The sequence below is a fragment of the Suncus etruscus genome, chromosome 10 (genome assembly GCF_024139225.1).
Source record: "Suncus etruscus isolate mSunEtr1 chromosome 10, mSunEtr1.pri.cur, whole genome shotgun sequence".
NCBI classification, from domain to species: Eukaryota; Metazoa; Chordata; class Mammalia; order Eulipotyphla; family Soricidae; genus Suncus; species Suncus etruscus.
The window spans coordinates 92,802,475-92,823,118 of NC_064857.1; the positions used below are offsets into that span (position 1 = coordinate 92,802,475).

A 20,644-nucleotide genomic window follows, 5' to 3' on the forward strand; every position below is an offset into this window, starting at 1 on the left:
TGATATAAGGATGTTTTGTGAATGTAATACATGTAATACATTTGACCTGAATCTGAGGGAAAAAAAGAACTTTATTATAATGATCAAGTTTTAGGACATGCAGGACTCAAAAGTTTCTGCTCTTCTGTGTGTGTGTGTGTGTGTGTGTGTGTGTGTGTGTGTGTGTGTGTTTTTCTTTTGGTTTTTGGGCCACACCTGGCGGTGCTCAGGAGTTACTCCTGGCTGTCTGCTCAGAAACAGCTCCTGGCAGGCACGGGGGACCATATGGGACACCGGGATTCGAACCAACCACCTTAGGTCCTGGATCGGTTGCTTGCAAGGCAAACGCCACTGTGCTATCTCTCCGGGCCCTCTGCTCTTCTGTGAACTTCATTAGTAAGTTACTATAGAAAGTGCATAGCAAAATGAGAATGTGAAAAGGAGGAACACAGGAGATCTATAAAACCAGATTCCAATACAAAAGAAGAGCAGGAGCTAGCTCAAAGGGCTGGTGTATATAAGTGCCTGGTGTGCAGTGGTGTCTGTCTTTGTGGCCTTGGTACATCCCCATGGTCGCCATGACACTATTGGAGCAGCCTCCTTCACTAACTTCCTGAAGAGGACAAAAGTAAGTCCCAGATGAATTCAACAGGAGTAGACAGGGTCACTTGCAGAGACTGGAGCAAGAGGAGTGAGGACCAAGGGCAAGGGAAAAAGAAGGGGCAGAGGATCTGAGGTGCTTTACAATTTCATCTGATGTGATGAAAGAAGAATAGAAGGACTATCTGGATAAAAGCAATAGAATAAAATATTGCTATCAACTAAAAGAAATAGAAAAACAATGTAGTTATTTTATATGGATAAACACGGTGTTGCATACCCTGCTTTGCACTTCCAGCCCTCACCTCTGCTGAGCAGAGAGGTGATGTTAGTCTTGCATCTCCTGTCCCCACCCTCACTCAGTAAAAGAATTTGCTTGATAATACTTAACCATGATAAGGGAAAGGCACAGGTTGTTTGACTAATCTTGATATTTTTACAAAAACAAGATATTAGCCAAGTGCACCAAACAGGACATACCTGAAGATACAGAAAGTATACCATCTCCCACCAACCTGTACCTGCTTTTCTCAATAAAGATAGAATTGCTCTGACAGGACACACCTGTGGAGTCTGTGTGCATGCTCTGTGTTTCTTTTTGGGTCACTCCTGGCAGTGCTCAGGAGTTACTCCTGGCTCTGTGCTGCGCTTAAAAGTCGCTCCTGGCACTCTGAGGACCACATGTGATGCCAGGATTCATCCTATATTGGCCATGTGCAAGGCAAACACCTTAGCGCTGTGCTATCGCTCCGGCCTCTTTCCATCCCCCTAACCTCTCTGTTAGGACCAGCGTTGCTGAATTGGCTTCCTAGCCCCTGAGTTTCTGATTCCCCTTTGCTGGTCTAGTTGGTGTCTGGACTCTTCAGGAGTGTAGTCAAAAGTATCGTTGCTAAGAGGGATGATTATAACATTATACAAAATGAATCAATTTTTTTATATTTTAAAATTGTATTTAAATTAAGGCACTGTGGTTCACAAAGTTTATAATAGAATTAGTTCAGGCATACACTGTTTCAACACTAATCCCATCTCCAATGTAACCTTCCCTCCACAAATGTCCCCAGATTTCCTGTGCAAGCCAGGCCAGTGGGGCAGCTCTGAGAAGGGTTTCGGGGTTACTCGGAAGGAGGATGAATGGGGGCTTAGGAGTCTGCGAAGAGTGGGTACTCAGAAACCAGACACACTTGAGGGCGGTTGGAACTGAGTCAATTTATTCAGACTTTTCATTCATATTTAAGCAGAAAATTATCAATGACAGGCACTTAAGGTATGCTAAGCATTACATAGATAGCTGCAGGGTTAAACATTGCGCATCAACACTGGTACAAAACCACCACCTGTACATTCTGAACATTTCCATATTTTCCATAAATTATTTGCTCTGTAGTCATTAGTCTCACTAACCTAAACAGAAACCATAGAAATCACTCTTTTCCTTTGAGTCCTATCTTTCACTAGCACCCCATTAAGATTTACTATTAATCAACAGAATAATCTATTAAAACTTAACTAAGCATTTGCTACAAGAGGACCTAAAAGACCAAAACATTCTTGTGGCGGTAAATCCATTCATTGATCAGTGGCTATTAGGTGAATACTTTCAGCATTGGTCAGGAAAGGTATTTTAGAGTGGGGTTTTGCTGTTGTTTTGCTCAGTGACGCTCAGGTTTACTCTTGGTATGAGCTCAGAAATCACTCCTGGCTTGGGGGACCATATGGGAAGCTGGGGATCAAACCCAGGTCTGTCCTGGGACAGCCTCGTGCAAGGCAAATGCCCTACTGCTGTGCTATCGCTCTGGCCTATTTTTTAGGTTTTTCAGTGTTTTTTGTTTTGTTTTTTTTGTTTTTTTGTTTTTTGTTTTTGTTTTTGGGCCACACCCGTTTGACGCTCAGGGGTTACTCCTGGCTACGCACTCAGAAATCACCCCTGGCTTGGGGGGACCAAATGGGACACCGGGGGATCGAACCGCGGTCCATCCGCTTGCAAGGCAGACACCTAACCTGTAACGCCACCTTCCCGGCCCCTTGTTTTGTTTTTAACCAGGGGAGGCAAGGACAAAATTTGCCATGGAAATTTCATGTGTACTTCTTGAAAAACTAAATGTGTAACATGCACATAACTAAGTAAGCAGCCAAATATTATTATAAGCTCTTCCAATCTTGAGAAAGGCAGCTAACGGTAAGGTGTGTTTTAGCAACAGTTGTCTAACTGGAAGGGCATATGCACACAATATTTCATCCATACTACTTAGCACAGGGGTGGCGAACACGCTGCTCCAGGCCAAAATGAACGAGGCTCTTTGCCTCTTATCATTATTTGTATACTGTGGCTCTTTGTCAAGTTTGGTTTTTGTTCTGCTGCTTCTGAGGAGGGACCTCTGAGGAGAGATCTCCGAGCGCGTCATCCCGTCTCCGTCTCCCATTTCTCAGAAACAACTGCATGGGCCAGCAAGCGGGGGGACCCGTGTGTCACATGTTGGGTCACATCTGGCCGTTAGTTCTTCGTGTGGAGGACGCAGCACACCCTCACCATCACTGCAGGATTTTGACCCTCACTCAAAATGGCAAAATGCAATATGTGCTGAATAGATTATTGTTAAAATTAGATGCTTTTGTGTGTCTGTTTTGGCAGGTCACTGCGTGGTGTGGCTCTGTTTAAATTTTTGGCTCTTTGTGTCAAACTTGTTCGCCACCCCTGATTAGCACCATTAAATCTCTAAAATTAGACATTAATTTTAATTTTAGTAAGCTCATTGTTGCTATCCTGTACAGCGCTAACCTAGAACACAACTGGCTTTTCCTCAGTAGTGTCTGCCAGGACCGACCACACCTCCTTTTTTCAGAGGGGAAGATAGGCCTGCACCACAGCAGTATCTGCTGGTATTCAGCCATCATGCCATAGGCCGGGAGCTACAGTAGTTTCCTACCCCAAAACAAGGTAGTTATTAACTTTGAGGTAAATGCTGAAGAAATAATACTATCACATTACTTTGTCTCATCTATGATATTTATTTTTGGTTTTTGGGTCAAACCAGGCAATGCTCAAGGGTTACTTCTGTCTCTGCGCTCAGAATTTGCTCCTGGCAGGCTCGGGGCACCATATAGGATGCCGGGGATCAAATGCAGGTCCGTGAGCCACATACAAGGCAAACTACTACTGTGCTATTAATCGGGCCCTAATATCTGTGATATTTACCTAGTTGGGATAAAGTAATTACTGACAACCAAAATGTCACAAAACTACTAACACGTGAAGGAATGTGATTGCCAGATTTAATCCGCAACTACCGAGAGGTAAAAATCCCTGCAAACTAGAGGTTAAGGTGTCTGCCTTGCAAGCGCTAGCCAAGGAAGGGCTGCGGTTTGATCCCCCAGCATCCCACATGGTCCCCCACAAGCCAGGGGCAATTTCTGAGCGCTTAGCCAGGAGTAACCCCTGAGCATCTAACGGGTGTGGCCCGAAAAACCAAAAACAAAACAAAACAAACAACAAAAAGAAACCCTGCAACATGTAATTTAGAAACAGGAGATTCAATTTAATAAAACATTTTAAGAACTGCTTCTGGCAATTGAGACAGTGCTAATGGAAACACTGAGAAACTGTTTTGTAAGCTTGAAAAAAATAAAATGACGACATAGCCAACAGCAGCAACAACAAAAACCTTTAATAATTAAAGGAGTGAACAAAAGCCACTGAGAAGTGATTCTGTACAGGGCCAGAGAGAAGCCAGGAGGTCTCTAAGGACTAGTTACGGAGCATATTCTGCACCAGGCTCCCAGCAATTAAGGTCGAGGACTTCCAGCTGCACAGCGAGTATTTTCATAGGAGCCTGGAGGCCACGAACTGGAAAACAGGTACATGGATGAAGGATCCAGGGTAGCAAAAGTGGAGTTAAAAAAACCCAAAACGGATTCCTGTTTTGAAAAATGGGTAAAACACAGGACAGCTGTTCTTGAGGGAAGCCAAGAGGCGACTCATAAGGAGCATAAACCGAAGCAGGATGAAGTGTCAATTAAAAGCATAACCCAGGCAGGGGTCTTCAAACTACGGCCCGCGGGCCACATACTGTATTTCTTCCCATTTTGTTTCTTCACTTCTAAATAAGATATATGCAGTGTGCGTAGAAATTCGTTGGTAATTTTTGTTTTTACTATAATCTGGCCCTCCAACAGTCTGAAGGACAGTGAACTGGTCCCCTGTTTAAAAAGTTTGAGGACCCCTGACCCAGAGCTTCATTCCGCAGAACTTGACTAAACATTGATGGGGGACGCCCACTGAAAAGAAAGCCACGAGGAAAGGCAGTGCAAGGAACCTGGTAACTCCCCTACGGGGGAAGTGGGGAGGGGGGCTAACATTTTTTGGTCATATTTTCCTTAAGACAGAGACACACACAGAAACACACACAACCAGCTTCTGACATTATTGTTCCTTTTTAACTTAAACACACACACTTCTGGGCTAGAGCGATAGCACAGCGGTAGGGCGTTTGCTTTGCAAGCAGCAGACCCAGGACCGGCGTGGGTTCGAATCCCGGCATCCCATAGGATCCTGCGAGCCTGCCAGGAGCGATTTCTGAGCGCGGAGCCAGGAGTAACCTGAGTGGCGCCGTGTGACTCAAAAACAAACAAGAAAATAAATAAGAATAAAATAAAATAAAAACCCATCAGCTTCTGCTTCTAGGGTCAAAATGCATCCCGCCCGATTTGGCTTTGAGAGTTTGGGGTTGCTCCGGGTGGGCGCCAGCAGTCTCCTGGGAAGGGCTGGGCATGGCCCTCTCCTCGCCTCTGCAGCATCTCCGAGTGCCCTCGCCCAGGGAGGCCGGATCGGATGCCTGCGGCAGCATCCTCGGCTGGCGGGGGGGGGGGGGGCTTCTCTCGGGCGGCTGCGCGGAGCTACCGGGTCACGCGCCGGGGAAGGAAGGAGGGAGGGAGGGAAGGCGAAGGCGTAGCCATGGCCACGAGCGCGGCTGCTCCAGGTAGAGGAGGGCCTGCAGGGCCCACGCTCGGTCTGGGACGCTAGGGAACGGTGGGCAGGGGAAAGAAAAGAAAGAAGAGAAAGAGGAAAGATTAATTAGGTAGATGATAGAGGTGAATGGATGGATAGATTAGTGAATGAATGGAAGGGAAGAAAGGGAGAGGGAGGAAGAAAAAAAGGAGAGAGGGAGGGAGGAAAGAGAAAGGGAACGAAAGAAAGGAGAGGAGAAAGAGGAATGAAAGAAGAAAAGAAAAAGAAAGGAAAGAAAAGGAAGGAAGAAAGAAGGGAAAGGGGAAGGAAGAAAAAGAAGAAAAGATGAAAAAGAAAAAAGATTAATTAGATAATAGGTGAATGGAAGGATCAGTGAATGTAAAGAGATAAAAAGGAGAGGAAGGAAGGAGGAAAAGAAAGGAAAAAAAGGAAGGGAAGGAAGGAATAAGGAAGGGAAAGGAAGAAAAAGATGAAAAAGAAAGAAGAGAAAAAGATTAATTAGATAATAGGTGAATGGATGGATGGATCAGTGATGAATGGAAAGAAAGAAAAAAGGAGAAAGAGAGGAAGGAAGGAGGAAAAGAAAAGAAAGGAAAGGAAGGGGACGGATTAAAAAGAAAGATGAAAAAGAAGAGGAAAGAAAGATTAGATAGATAATAAGTGAATGGATGGATGGGTAGATCAGTGAATGAATGGAAGGAAATAAAGGAGAAAGGAAGGAGGAAAATTAAAAAGGAAGGATGGAAGAAGGGGAAGAAGAAAGAAAAGAAAGCTGAAAAAGAGGAAAGAAAGATTAATTAAAGGAGAATGGATGGATGAACAATGAATGGAAGGAAAAAAAGGAGAGGAAGTCGGAAAAGAAAAAGGAGACGAAAGAAGAAAAAGAGAAAGGAAAGGAAGGAAGGGGAAGGAAGAGATGAAAAAGAAAGAGGAAAGAAAGATTAATTAGATGATAGGTGAATGGATGGATAGATCAGTGAATGAATGGAAGGAAAGGAGAAAGGAAGGAAGGAGGAAAAGAGACACAAGAAGAAAAAGAGAAAAGAAAGGAAAAGAAGGGGAAAGAGGAAAAAGAGGAAAGATTAATTAGATTGATAATAGGTGAATGGATGGATAGATCAGTGAATGAATAGAAGGAAAGGAGAGGAAGGAGGAAAGAAGAGATGAAAGAAGAAAAAGAGGAAAAGAAAGTAAAGAAAAGGAAGGAAGGGGAAGGAAGAAAAAAGATGAAAAACAAAGAGGAAAGAACGATTCATTAGATAGATAATAGGTTAATAGTGGATGAATGGAAGGAAAGAAAGGAGAAAGAGGAAGGAAGGAGGAAAAGAAAAAGAGACGAAAGATGAGAAAGGAAAGAAAAGGAAGTGGAAGGAAGAAAAAGAAAAGATGAAAAAGAGGAAAGAAAGATTAATTAGATAGATAATAGGTGAATGATCAGTGAATGAATGGAAAGAAAGAGAGAAAGGAAGGAAGGGAAGAAAGAGGCGTCCGGGGCAGGGGCTCCAAGGCCAGCCGAGGCGCCTCGCGGGGCGGTTCTGGGGCCTCCGCGCTCCTTCTCCTCCGGCAGCGGCGGCGGCCGCCACGACTTCCGGGTCACCGGCGCCCCTTCCTACTTCCGGGTCACCGGTCCCGGCAGCGCGGGGGAGCGCGCTCTAGTCTCCCGAGGGGGACCATGGCGCTGCTCCGCTTTTCCCCGAGGCGGGGCTGCTGTCTTTCCACCCTCTTTCGCCCGCTCGCGGACGGCGGGAGCGCGCGGCGCTTCTCCGAGAGCCGCGTGGGAACGTTCTCAGCCAGGTCAGGAGGAAAAAGAAAGAAAAGAAAGATGAAAAAGAAAGAAGAGGAAAGATTAGATAGATAGTAGGTGAATGGGTGGATGGATCAGTGGATGAATGGAAGGAAAGAAAGCGGTGCTCGGCTGGTGGGCACGTTCCCGTTCTCGTTTTTGTTCTCGCGAGAGTCGGGCAGGACCCCGGCGGGAACGGGCAAGCTTCCGGGTCTGCGCGCGCAGCTTCTGTTCCGCGCGGGAGCGGGCGAGGGCGAGTGAGTGTTCCGCCGGTGAGGCGGGAGGGATGTGAGCGAGGCGAACGCGTTCTCGTTCTCGTTTCAGTTCTCGCGGGAGTTCTGGGCGGCGCCTCCGGGGCGGCGGGAACTGCTCGCTAAAGGGCAGCTTCCGGGTGTACGCGCGCAGCTTTTGCGCGGGAGCGGGCGAGTGTTCAACCGGTGAGAGAGGCGGGCTTGGTCTCGTTTTAGTTCTCGCGAGAGTTGCGGGAGGCGCCTCCGGGCACGCGGGAACGCCAAAAGGGGGACGCTTCCGGGTCTGCGCGCGCAGCTCCGGCGTGGGCGCGGGAGCGAGTCCATTTTGGGTGCGTGGCGGGGGGGCGACGACCCGAGCCGTCCCGTCGCCCCCCGCCATGACCACCACCCCCCGCGCCAAACGCTCGCTCGCTCCAAGCAGCGGCCGTCGCGGGGACGCTCGCGAGGCCTCGGCCGTGTCTTTTTCGGGGGGAACGCGCCCGAAGCTCCCCCCCGGAGAGTGAGCCTCCCCTCGGGAGAGGCCGCCGTGAGTCCGCCCGGCGGCGCGCGGGAAATTGGATTGGGCTTGGATCCCGCTCGGCGGCTCATTGCGCCCCGTCGCCCGTCTGTCTGTGTCCCCGTCGGCCAGCCATGCCAGCGGCCAGCACCCCGTCCCCCAGCAAGCGCGCGCGGCCCCAGGAGGAGCGCCCCGACACCGAGCCCGAGCCCCCCCGGCTGCGCTTCGTGCGCCTCTCGGACCGCGCCACCGCCCCCGCCAAGGGCTCCCCGCGCGCCGCCGGCTACGACCTCTACAGGTGAGTGGCGCTCGGACCCGAGGCCGGCCCGGCCCGGCCCGCCTGCCCCCTCCCCCGCGTCCAAGGGACCGAGCCCGGCACCCCACGGGGCCCGCGTGGCTTCCGCCCGTTTACACACAAACACACACACGCACACACCCCGCCCTCCTGTCAAGCTGTCAAGCCGCGGGGCTCGCGCGCACCCTTCTCGAGAGCCGCCTGCGGTGCCCACTTCCAGAGGACACTCCCGGCGGGTCTTCTGCGGCCCTTTTGGGGTGCGGGCGATCCAGCCCCGCTCCACCTCGCAGACGCGAGGCAGGCTCCCTATCAGCTCCGCTCCAGTCTAGGTCCCTTCCCTTCCCACTTGAGCATCTTGAGGCGCGGGGAGTTGGTCCAGCAGCTGGGGTGTTCTCATTCTCTCTCTTGCTCTCTGGAAATGTCCCGTTATTTAAATCGCCCCCTTCGTGGAGCTAAGAATAAGAAGCCTCTCCCCGACTGTGGAAGGAAGGAAGGAAGGAAGGAAAAACAACGAGAGGAAGAGTGTGGTCCCAGTAGCTTTGGGAGCCCGGGTTGAGTTGAAAAACATTTAGTTTGTTTTGTTTTTGTTTTTGTTTTTGGGCCCCACCCAGCAGCGCTCAGGGGTTCCTCCTGGCTCTACACTCAGAAATCCCTCCTGGTAGCCTCGGGGGACATGTGGGGTGCGGGGACTCGAACCCCCGTCCTTCTGCACGCAAGGCAAACACACTACCTCCATGCCATCTCTCCGGCCCCCTGAAAAACATGGAGTGAGGACTGAAAGCCGTTGGGGCTCTAACGAGCATCTTGAGAGTCCGTCCAGTCGCACGAAGGGAATTGCAGTCGTCCCTCCTTCACTCTGGAGATGGGGAATCTTGGAAAAGGGCCGGCTCTCAAGGAGCCGGCAATGCAGCCGCTTTTGTCTGTACAGCACTTTTCCTTCGTACCAAAGCTTTTCTGAGCGGCTGCTAGAGTTTCCGAAGAACTGAATTCTTTGCCTCGGGCTGATCCCTGATCACCCATTAGTACGGAGGAGGGGAGGCCCGGTGTTTAGAACCTTGTAGGAAGGAGACCGAGGGAGATGAGGACTCTTCACTTAAATCCTTCACATTTGTTTGTTAATGCCTGTTGCGAGTCCTACGTCGACTCTTGAGTTAAGGTAACCAACCGAAGCATCTCCCCAGTGACCACAGGCGACCAACTAAATGAAACGCACTTCACAGTCACCATCAGTTCCCTCCCCAGAAAAGTCAGTGGCCTCAGTCTGCTCACTTTGTAAGCTGCCAACACCTTAGGTACAACCCACATAGTCTTCCTCCTGTCTATCCCCACTACACCCCCCCCCCCCGACTTTTTGCATGTATTCTTAGTGTTAGTAGAGGATTGTTGTGGGATTAAAATTGAGTTGGCAGAGTGAATTGGACTTGAATATTAACGGTTACTAAACATCTCGTTATTTACTTTTTTTTTTGTTTTGTTTTTTGTTTTTTGGGGCCACACCCGTTTGATGCTCAGGGGTTACTCCTGGCTCGCCCCTGGCTCGGGGGGACCATATGGGACTCCGGGGGATCGAACCGCCCCCGGTCCTTCCTTGGCTAGCGCTTGCAAGGCAGACACCTTACCTCTAGCGCGACCTCTCCGACCCCTATACTTATTAAAAAATCTTTTCTTACCATGTTTGCCAAGCATTGAAAAGCTCACACTTCTGCCCCAACAAACTAATATGTACCTCAGTTTTCCAACATTTTGTTCGGGGGAAAGTGCTTGTTGGAATTATTTTATTTAAAAAAAAAAAAGTCCTGGAGAAGGCCTCTAAGGATAGTAAGCAGCAGGTAAGGTGCTTACCTTGGACCTTTGATCCACAGTATCCCATAAGGTCTCTGAGCTTTGAGCCAGGAGAATTCTCAAGTGCAGACCAGGGTTACTGAAACATTGCAGTGTGGTCTCAAAACAAACAAGGTTTTTGAAGAAATCTAAAGCTCTCATTTAAATAGTAGAATAGAAACCTTTGTCATTTGAGTGATTTAAAAAGTTTTTTGGTTGTAAATTAAGAAAATGTAAAAATGATGTATGCCTAAATACTGGTTATTTGGCTATCTTCCTAGTGCCTATGATTATACAGTACCTCCCATGGAGAAAGCCCTGGTGAAAACTGACATTCAGATAGCCCTTCCTTCTGGGTGTTATGGAAGAGTAGGTAAGTGATGTAAGACACTGTATTTATTTTTCATGCTCTTCAAATTTTGTGATTTTCTTTGAATGATGTATGATCATTTCATGCTTAAAATGCTTTTACACCTCATCCATTACCATCGCATAAAGATTTGTCTACCGTTATCCCAAGTTTTTTCTTCCACAGCACCTCACAATTGTACATACCAATTCTCAGGGTTTATTTCCAGTGCTGATGACCTCATCCCTTGTTGTGTTACATTTATATGAGCAAGATCATCTGGTATTCTTCTCTTTCTTACTTGTCTTACAAGTCAATGCAAACAACAATAGTTCATCTTTACTTGCAGCTGAGTAATATTAAAAATTAAAAATGGGCCTTTTGAGGGGCCTGGAGAGATAGTAGGGCTCTTGCCTTGCACACAGCAAGCTAACCCAAGGTTCAGGTTCATCCCTGGAATCCCACGTGGTTCCCTTGAGCCCACCAGGAATACTTCTCAAGTACAGAGCTAGGTGTAACCCTTGGTGCCCGTATCATCTTCTGGGCCACATCAAGATTGATCTCTGAACACCATCACTTGTGGCTCCAAACCACACTTAAACAAAAATGGGTGATTTTTAACAATGTCTTCCTCCACTGTTCTGTCAAACTTCTCTGAAAGGATAATGAAAATGACTAGATTTTGTTACATAAAGGAAATAGAGGCAGTCTGAGGGTCATGGCACTCAATATTTTATATCACGGAATAAAAAAAAAACTTCTGACTGATCCCAAAGATGACCACCTCATCTTTTCCCTCCCATGTTCATTATGGGGTGCTTTGGCATAAAGGATTCCTTGGGACATCCCTCACATGGAGTTATGAGAAAATGAATTGTGAATCAACTGGTCCTGGCATAAGTCATTTGCGCTGGAGAGGTAGTACAGTGGGTAGGGCGTTTGTTTTGTACATGACTGATGTGGAATCAATCCCCCAAATCCCAGTATGGTCCTCCAAGCCCTTAAGGAGTGACCCCCTGAACATGAAGCCAAGAATAAGTCTTGAGCATCATTGGATATGGCCTGACCTGCTACCACCCCATCCCCCCTCTCTTTCCTTTTCCCCAAAACAATACATACAGACTCTTTCTCTCTCCTCTCTCTCTTTCACCTGCTACCCTTTCTTTCCTTACCTCCTAAACAACATACACACTCTCTCCCTCTCCCTTCCCCTCCCTTTCCCCCTCCCTCTCCCTCCTCTCTCCCTCTTTCTTCTGCTATAGTTTGATAAGGTCTATGCCTGTCTCCACCCCATAACCCTTTCCAAACCCCCCATTTACTGTTGCAACACTCAGGTCTCTCATCTTTAAAGTTAATGTTCCTTTTTTTTTTTTTTTGATGGAATTCTTCATGAATTTCTGTGTTGTCCTTGTGCAGAGGCCATGGTAATCTTCTCTGTATCATTCCAATTTTAGTATATGTGCTACCGAAGCAAGCACAGTTCTCTTCCTTTATCTCCTTCCCATGGTCCTGCTTGAGCAAATAATTGACAAAGTTGCCTTCTTACATCCCTGAATTCGCCCCAGTTCAATGTATGACCACACTACTACAAATCCTCCTCTTGGCGGCATCCTGCGGGAGGGGTTTCAATTGGTTTTAACTTAATCCTTAAACTATTTCTTTTTTAATAATATAGAATCATGGTGATATCCATATAATTTTGTGTCAAAATAGCCAGGATTATCAATGCATCCTAAAAGAGACCATTTCTTTCGTGTTTTTTAGCTCCTCGTTCTGGCTTGGCTGCAAAACACTTCATAGATGTTGGAGGTAATATGTCAATATTTTTATCTAAAAATATTTGTAAGTATTTGCCTTTGCTTTGAAGGTAGTTATCAATGATAGGTTGTATTTTTATCTTCTAAAAAGGAAATGAGTTTTGTTGTATCTTGCGTCTTTGTACATTTTCCATCTCTGAAATGACAGTTATATCTCACTTTCTAGTATTTTAATTATTTCTAATTTTCACATGAACATTAATGTGAAATAGGGATGTTATTTTCATAATGGCATAGCTGGATATTGCATAGGTGAGCTTTTTGCTTTGGCTTAGGATAAAAAATAACATTTAATTATTTGCACTTAGTCCAGAAATTACCGTATTTTTTGTACCATAAGATGCACTCATCCCCCTCCCCCCCAAATAAAGGATGGGGGAAATGTCTATGTATGTCTCTCTCTTTTTTTTTTTTTGGTTTTTGGGTCACACCTGGCAGCACTCAAGGATTACTCCTGACTGCTCAGAAATCCCTCCAGGCTCAGGGACCATACGGGATACTGAGATTCAAATCACCTACCTTCTGCATGCAAGGCAAACACCCTATATCTGTGCCATCTCTCTGGCCCCATGTCTATGTGTCTTATGGAACAAATGCCGCCTAGAGCTGAAGCCTGAGTGCAGGGGAGGAGAGCATATACTAACTACCCTCTATCCACAGTGTTATGCCCCTTTATTACACATACATAGCACTTAGTAAGAGCAATCAGGTTAACACACTTTTACCTTCACATATAGGTTAGACGTTTTAGATGGCTACTGAGATTTTTTTATATTAAAAAAAGGCTTTTTTTTTTTTTTTTTTGTGGTTTTTGGGTCACACCCGGCAGTGCTCAGGGGTTACTCCTGGCTCCATGCTCAGAAATTGCTCTTGGCAGGCACAGGGGACCATATGGGACGACGGGATTCGAACCAATGACCTTCTGCATGAAAGGCAAACGCCTTACCTCCATGCTATCTCTCCAGCCCCGATTTATTTTCTGATGTAATAAAAAATTAGGTAAATGTATTTAACTAGCTGTGGGCCAGCATATTGTAAATAGTCTGGCACACTGGTTGTTCCAAAGCTACCAGCGTCTCATGTTGCACTATTTGCTTTAGAATATTTTTTTTTCTTGTTTTCCTTGTTTAAAAACTGTGTCTTATGGTCAGGTGCATCTTACAGAGTGAAAAATATGTTTATTTTAGGAGAAAAATTAATGCAAGTGATAAAAAGCTTATGGTTATTTAAGAAAATGTATTTTAGGGGCCGGGCGGTGGCGCTGGAGGTAAGGTAAGCCTTACCTGCGCTAGCCTAGGAGACGGACCGCGGTTCGATCCCTCGGCGTCCCATATGGTCCCCCAAGCCAGGAGCGACTTCTGAGCGCATAGCCAGGAGTAACCCCTGAGCGTCACCGGGTGTGGCCCAAAAACCAAAAAAAAAAAAAAAAATGTATTTTAAGTAATTATTAAGCACATAATTAAGCAAAAGATTCTAGAAAAGTTGTAAGAATCCCCTTACCTCTGAAAGAAATCATTTCATGCTTGGTAAACTAGGGAAGTAGTTTCTTCCACAATGGGAAGGCCCTGAGTTTCCTGTCAGTACTGTACCTTGCAAGTGCTCAGTTGCTTCTATTCCCTTAATAACAGCCCTTATGCTTGTCTCCCCATTCACAGCTTTTTTACGGTTTCCTTTAGAAAGGAAACCATAGAAAGTAGGGGGATATAGTTAGAAATCACAGGTTATAAATAAGGTCAGCAAAGTTGAATTTATAAGATTTCGTTCAGAATTTATATCTGGAAGGTGTCAAGAGTTTTTTACTAAGGCTTCCATTAAAAGACATTGACAAAGTCTTGACACAGAACTTTTGCCTGAAGTCAGTTAATCACTGCCAATTCCACTGCATGTTTTTTCCCAGTGGTAACTTCAAAATACTTTTTTTGCTTTTCTAATGAAGAATGTAGAAAGGGATAAATACTGGAATTTTCGTAAGTCAAATTACCTATGATTAACAAGTTTATTTGGAACTATGACATTTTTCATACCGCTATCATTTATGTTAAAAAGTATTGAACATCTTTTTCTGCCTTTTTTTTTCATCGTCTCCGGATTTTGGGTCATACCCGGCAGCGTTCAGGGGTTACTCCTGGCTCTACGCTCAGAAATAACTCCTGGCAGATTTGGGGAACCATATGGGATGCCAAACCACCGCCCTTCTGCATGCAAGGCAAATGCCCTATCTCCACGCTATCTCTCCAGCCCTGCCATAAATTTGAATTGACTTTAGATAACTCCCTTTCTTTTGGTTAGTGAAATGCTTTTACATGTCTATGTCCTAGGCATAAAACCTGGGTTAATCATTTAACTTTTCAGAAGTCAAGATACTAACTCATTTGGGTACTCATGATAGAACATTCCAGATATTTTGCAAAATTCTTTATAAAAAGGTAGTGCTGGGGCCAGAGTGGTAGTACAGCGGTAGGGTGTTTGCCTTGCATGCAGCTGACCCAAGACTGAAGCCTGTTTGGTTCCTGGCATCCCATATGGTCCCCCGAGCCAGGGGTGATCTCTGATCTCAGAGCCAGGAGTAACCCTTAAATGCCGCCAGGTGTGGCCCAGAAAAACAAAACAGAAAGGTAGTGTTTTTTGAATGGTAGAATATACTATCTATAGTAAAATATAAAGTACTTGCAATCATAGGAAAACAGGGGTCCTCAAACTTTTTAAGCAGGGGGCCAGTTCACTGTCCCTCAGACCATTGGAGGGTCTGACTATAGTGAAAACAAAACTTATGAACGAATTCTTATGCACACTGCATATATCTTATTTTGCAATGAAGAAACAAAACAGATACAAATACAATATGTGGTGCGCGGGCCATAGTTTGAGGACCACTGAGAGTCTAAGGAGATAACTCAAAAGAATAAAGCATGTGCTTTACATGTGGGGGGCCTAAATCAGATTCCTGGCACTATATGGTTCTGTGGCACTGCTGGACCCAATCTCTATGGCTCAGAAACCTAAAAGAATAAATAGTTAAAAATCCAAATATATTAAAAAGAAATATATATAGAATGAAATACAGATGTGCATTGTGAACCTCTGATAAACAGGAAAAAACCCAGCTTTACTGTTAGAAAAAATACAACCATGAGTCAGGATCTATGTCTTTTTGTTATTCCTTATATCGTGTAGAGCAGGGGTCTCAAACTCACAGCCCGCGGGCTGTTTGCGGCCCTATGTACAACATTTTGTGGCCCTGCCCTAGAGGAATCTTTTTTTTTGTTTTAGTTGTTTGGGTCACACCCCCAATGTTCAAGGCTTACTACTGACTTTGTACTCAAGGATCACCCTGACTTTGCCTCCTGCGGCCCCAAGGTAAATTGAGTTTGAGATCCCTGGTGTAGAGTTAAAGTGGTACCACTTGTTATCTCTGACAAGGGATGTTGGAAATTGTTTGCCTTCTTTTTTGCTTTTTGGGCCACACCCGGTGACACTCAGGCGTTACTCCTGGCTATGCTCTCAGAAATCACTCCTGGGTTGGAGGACCATATGGGACACCAGTGGATTGAACTGCGTTCCGTCCTAGGTTAGCATGTGCATGGCAAACCCTACCGCTTGCACCGCCGCTCCTCCGGTCCTTCTTGTTTGTTTGTTTTTGGGCCACACCTGGCACTGCTCAGGGATTACTCCTAACTATGCTCATAAAACGAACCTGGGTTCGTCCCGGTTGACAGCATGCAAGGCAAATGCCCTACCATTGTGCTATCTGACCAGCTCCCGGAAATGCAGTAATCGTTTTTCTCAAATGTCAGTGGTCAGAGTTTGAATTACATGCCAGCCTTTCAAAATTACCTAGCAGCATCTATTAAAATGTCAACTATGCAATAGGTACATTGACTTCGAAATAGTCAATGTATAACCTATCTATTTATTTGGGGTTGGGCTATACCCAGCAGTGCTTAAACCATGAGTGCTGGAGCCAGGGTAGGCTATGTGCAAGGCAAATACACAAACCTTTATACTTGATTCTGGTGTCCATTTGAGGAAAATATAAAACACTAATATTAGAGGATTTTACGTAGAAGTTTTTATTTTAGCCAGAATTATGGTAACCTAAGATGATAATTACCTAGAGCAGTAATGGCTAACCTTCTTGAGCCTGAGTGCCCAAACTGCCGCACTATGCCCAGTCCTCCCAGTGGCCAGTCCGGCCCTGTTTCCAGGTGAGCTGCAAAGCAGACACCGGCACACTCGCCTCCCGCTGCGCTGCATATCTTAATTGTGGACTTCTTCCCACGTGCCAGCTGCAAGGCCTTTGTGTTGCCACCACTGGAACACGTGCCATAGGTTCGCCACCGAGGACCTAGATATAGCTGACTCAAGTTCAATTCCCAGCATCCCATATGATTGATCCCCTGAGCACCACCAAGAGTGATTCCTGACTACAGTCAAGATCAACCCCTGTGCACTGCTGGTTCTCGCCCCCAAACAAGGAAAATAAAATAAAGTATGCAACCCATGGCCATTGCAACAACAGAGAAGAGGGAACACAAAACATTCTTAAATTAATTTTTTTAAAGATTTAATTCTTTTTAAAGAGGTGCTTAAATTTTATTTTACTTATCCCTGATAATTTATTTGTAGAACACAGGACTTTGTTTAAAGTTCTATGATCCACTAGAAAAACTTACATTTTTTTTTTTTTTTAATACTCAGAAGAATCACTCCCCTGTTAGAAAGTTTTTGGGTTTTTTTTTTTTTTTTTCCAGTGAGAAAACCGAAAGAGGATGGTTAACCTCCTTAAAAAATTGTTTTTTGGGCCCGGAGAGATAGCACATCGGCGTTTGCCTTGCAAGCAGTCAATCCAGGACCAAAGGTGGTTGGTTCGAATCCTGGTGTCCCATATGGTCCCCCGTGCCTGCCAGGAGCTATTTCTGAGCAGACAGCCAGGAGTAACCCCTGAGCACCGCCGGGTGTGGCCCAAAAACCAAAAAAAAAAATTGTTTTTTGTTTTTAGGGGCTGGAGAGAGTAGAGTTATCAGGTAGAAATCACTTGCCTTGCATGTGGCCAAATCTGGGTTCAATGTCCAGCACTCCATATGGCACTTAGAGCCCTGACTGCAGAGCCAGGATAATCCCTAGCACAGCTAGATATTGTTATCCGCCCCCCCCCCAATTAAAGAATTGTTTGGTTTTTTTTTTTTTTCACCAGTCAGTATTAGAACCCATTGAGCTAAATTCATGATTTTACACATACACTTTTTTTTAAGGAGGGAAATTTTCAGTAAGAGATTAGAGGTACCATGGTACCCCATGTACTCCCTGTGAAACCAGCATTTTACAGAACAAAGAATTGATAAGTATAAAAAGAAATTGGTAGTTTCAGAGTGAATTGGAGTGACTACTAATAGGGGATTCTTGTGGGGGCTGGTAAATGCATTCTCAAATTGTGGTAAAGTTTGCACAGCTCTAAAACACTACAACTTGTGAATCCTGTCTCATCAGTCTCATCAAGACAATGAGAATTCCTGCCCTATCTATATTATCTGTCCTTGGGTTTAAGGAAACACATTAACTTTTTGGGCTCAAAATAAATAGTTCTCCAGGTCAAGTCATGGCAGAATCCCCTGACTAAGGTTTCATTCCTGCCAAGGTTTGCTGCTATTCTGTTGATAGTTTCAGAGAGGGCTTAATTTTATACAGTTCTATATAACTTTGTGTTCATTGCCAAACTGATGTGATATCTTAAGAACAGGTGGTGGTTGAAATCAAAAGGCAAGAGAGAATATGGAGGAAAATGTTCCGCTTCATTTTATAAGAAGGAATAAAATATGGAATGTTCCAATATTTGCTAGACTGCCATTTAGCAGTGTCAGTGCTGCCTTACTCCATGGCAGATCTTCGGGCATTTTGACATTTTTATTTATGACTCAATTATATTTCAGTCTGGGTATTCATGGGAAACTGCTACCGTGATAAACCTTCCAAACCCAAATCATAATTTTCTCCTAGTCTGTTTTGCAAACATGTAGCAGATAGGTAGACAGGTTGGGAGAATCATTCAGGATGACTTGCCCCTGAATAATATCTCTTCCCAGTTCAGAGTAGTAAATGGTCCCACTGGTCGGGGTCACAGGCTGTGAACAAATCCTCACTGTAGTGTTAATAATAAATACTTGGCTTCATTTTGAGGCTTTACCTAGTAATGGAGCAAGAGATGCATACTCAGTTGTCAGGATAGAAGGGAAAGAGGGCTTAGTGCTACGGAAGGATGATTCTGGCATCTACCTCTATCATGTTTCCTAGCATACAACAAGTTGGTGTTCTTTTTTTTTTTCCCTTCAGCTGGTGTCATAGACGAAGACTACAGAGGAAATGTTGGTGTTGTACTATTTAATTTTGGCAAAGAAACGTTTGAAGGTATGCTAAATATTGGACTCACATAAAAGTGTTTTGAGTATGTATGTGCAAGTGAAAATAATCCTTCTAGTTCCTATTGAAATAACAAAGAATAGAACACCAGTAATCTCTTTTTTTTCTTTTCTTTGGAAGTCAAAAAGGGTGATCGAATCGCACAGCTCATTTGCGAACGCATTTTTTATCCAGAAATAGAAGAAGTTCAAGTAAGTCTCAAAAGCTAAGTAAAGGTCTTAAAGTTAAGGGCAATAATCTGGGGCTTCATAACTAAGTAGCATTTATGATTAATCTTACTATTACATATAGTTTTAGAATGCTTTTTCAGAGCTATTGCTTATATATTATTATAAACCATTATTTGAGCAAAGATTGATTTAAATATACTGCCGAATGCTAATCATTTCCTTATTCAACCTTTGTGGAGTATTTTTAAGATGGAGTTTTGTGATTGGAGGGCAAAAATAAAAGTGTTGGAAATTAAGAAATAGAATGGAATAAGGATTTGAAATATACTGATGTGCCTTTTATGTCTTCAAGGTTTTGGAAGCAACAGAAAGAGGCTCAGGAGGTTTTGGTTCCACTGGAAAGAATTAAATGTGAATATTTTTGTAGTTGTTAAAAATAATAAAGTGTTTTTGTATAAACTTTCTGTTGTCTTTAATCTTCTGTAAGTTTTAATAAAAAAAGCTTCAACTTCTGAAAAATTATTTGGTTCATAAATAATGAGAGCATAAGCTCTCAGGACCTTTGGAGTCACAAGAATTCTAGGGTTTGATCATATGTCTCTGTCACAGAACCCTCCTACTGAAATTTACTTTTATAAATGCTACCATTCAGAAACTGATTTTTTACATTTTGTTTCATTTTATGTGTAAGACATTAGCAGTGCCTTTCATCGGGTGATTTCCCCACACACACAGGTATAAATTCTGGCACAAATTGAAATAAAAGACTAATGAATAAACAGAACAAGAAGATAAATATAAAAGCTGTTTTCATTGGTGAGGGGCTTTTGCAGAGTCAGGTGTGGTGGTGGGGAGAGGTTGAAGGGATTTGAGTCTGTGCTTTGCTTTCCTGTCCCACTGTACAAGAATTTGGGTCTCATCTGGCAAAGCAGCAGTAGGTAAGGCTCCTGGGGTTTTTTACCATGGTGGGTCATGGATGCACCTGGGGTGGTGCTTCCTGAGCCAGCAGTTTGTTCATCTCTCTACTTAGAGCCATAGATTACTTTCATCTGTCTTTCTGCATGGTTTCTAGGCTAGTTGGTAGTGTTATTTTTCTTTTGGCTTTGTTGAGACATGAAATCAAATCATTGAACTATGTGTCAAGCATGGGTGGAAAAAATCACCTTGAATCAAATAACAGGGATCAAGGTTTGCATGCTCCCCTGAAAACTGCAGGGTCAGAGCCGCCCCACATCCTTGCATCTTTGTATTTCTAGCCATTGCCAGAAATTTCTGGAAGGGACTCCTGTGCACCATTTGGAACTGCCCCCTCCAAAATGGGGGTTTAAAAAATTAAAAGAAACAAGCAAACCAAATGCAGCTATTGAAAATAGGTATAAAATTACAACAACACATTTAAAAAAACTCATGTAAGTTGGAATAATGAAAAAGCAATTTGGGGAATTTAATCTTAGTTTGGTTTTGGGCCACACTGGCGTAATGATTTGGCTATTCATGTATTTCTGGCAGTGCTCAGGGACCATGCTGGGCTGAGATAACTGTTAAACTAAGTGCCCAATACCAGCAACTTCCGTAGTTTGACCCTTACGGGCATTTTAAATAGAATAGGGCCAGAGAGATAGCATGGAGGTAAGACTTTTGCCTTTCGTGCAGAAGCACGATGATTCAAATCCCAGCATCCCATATGATCCCCTGAGCCTGCC

At 44.6% G+C, this 20,644-nt stretch overlaps 1 protein-coding gene and 1 non-coding gene across 2 annotated transcripts; one reads left to right on the forward strand and one right to left on the reverse strand.

Moving 5' to 3' along the window:
• Positions 1-8,209: 8,209 nt before the first annotated feature.
• On the forward strand, positions 8,210-19,381 carry DUT (deoxyuridine triphosphatase). The gene is made up of 6 exons (XM_049782514.1): positions 8,210-8,373; positions 10,473-10,564; positions 12,305-12,349; positions 18,685-18,759; positions 18,892-18,962; positions 19,294-19,381. The coding sequence occupies exons 1-6, from the start codon at positions 8,210-8,212 to the stop codon at positions 19,348-19,350; spliced, it is 504 nt and encodes a 167-aa protein (XP_049638471.1). The 3' UTR covers positions 19,351-19,381.
• LOC126021701 (U6 spliceosomal RNA) lies at positions 11,912-12,018 on the reverse strand. Its single transcript, XR_007500191.1, has one exon. It is a non-coding gene; the product is annotated as a U6 spliceosomal RNA (small nuclear RNA).
• Positions 19,382-20,644: the final 1,263 nt, after the last annotated feature.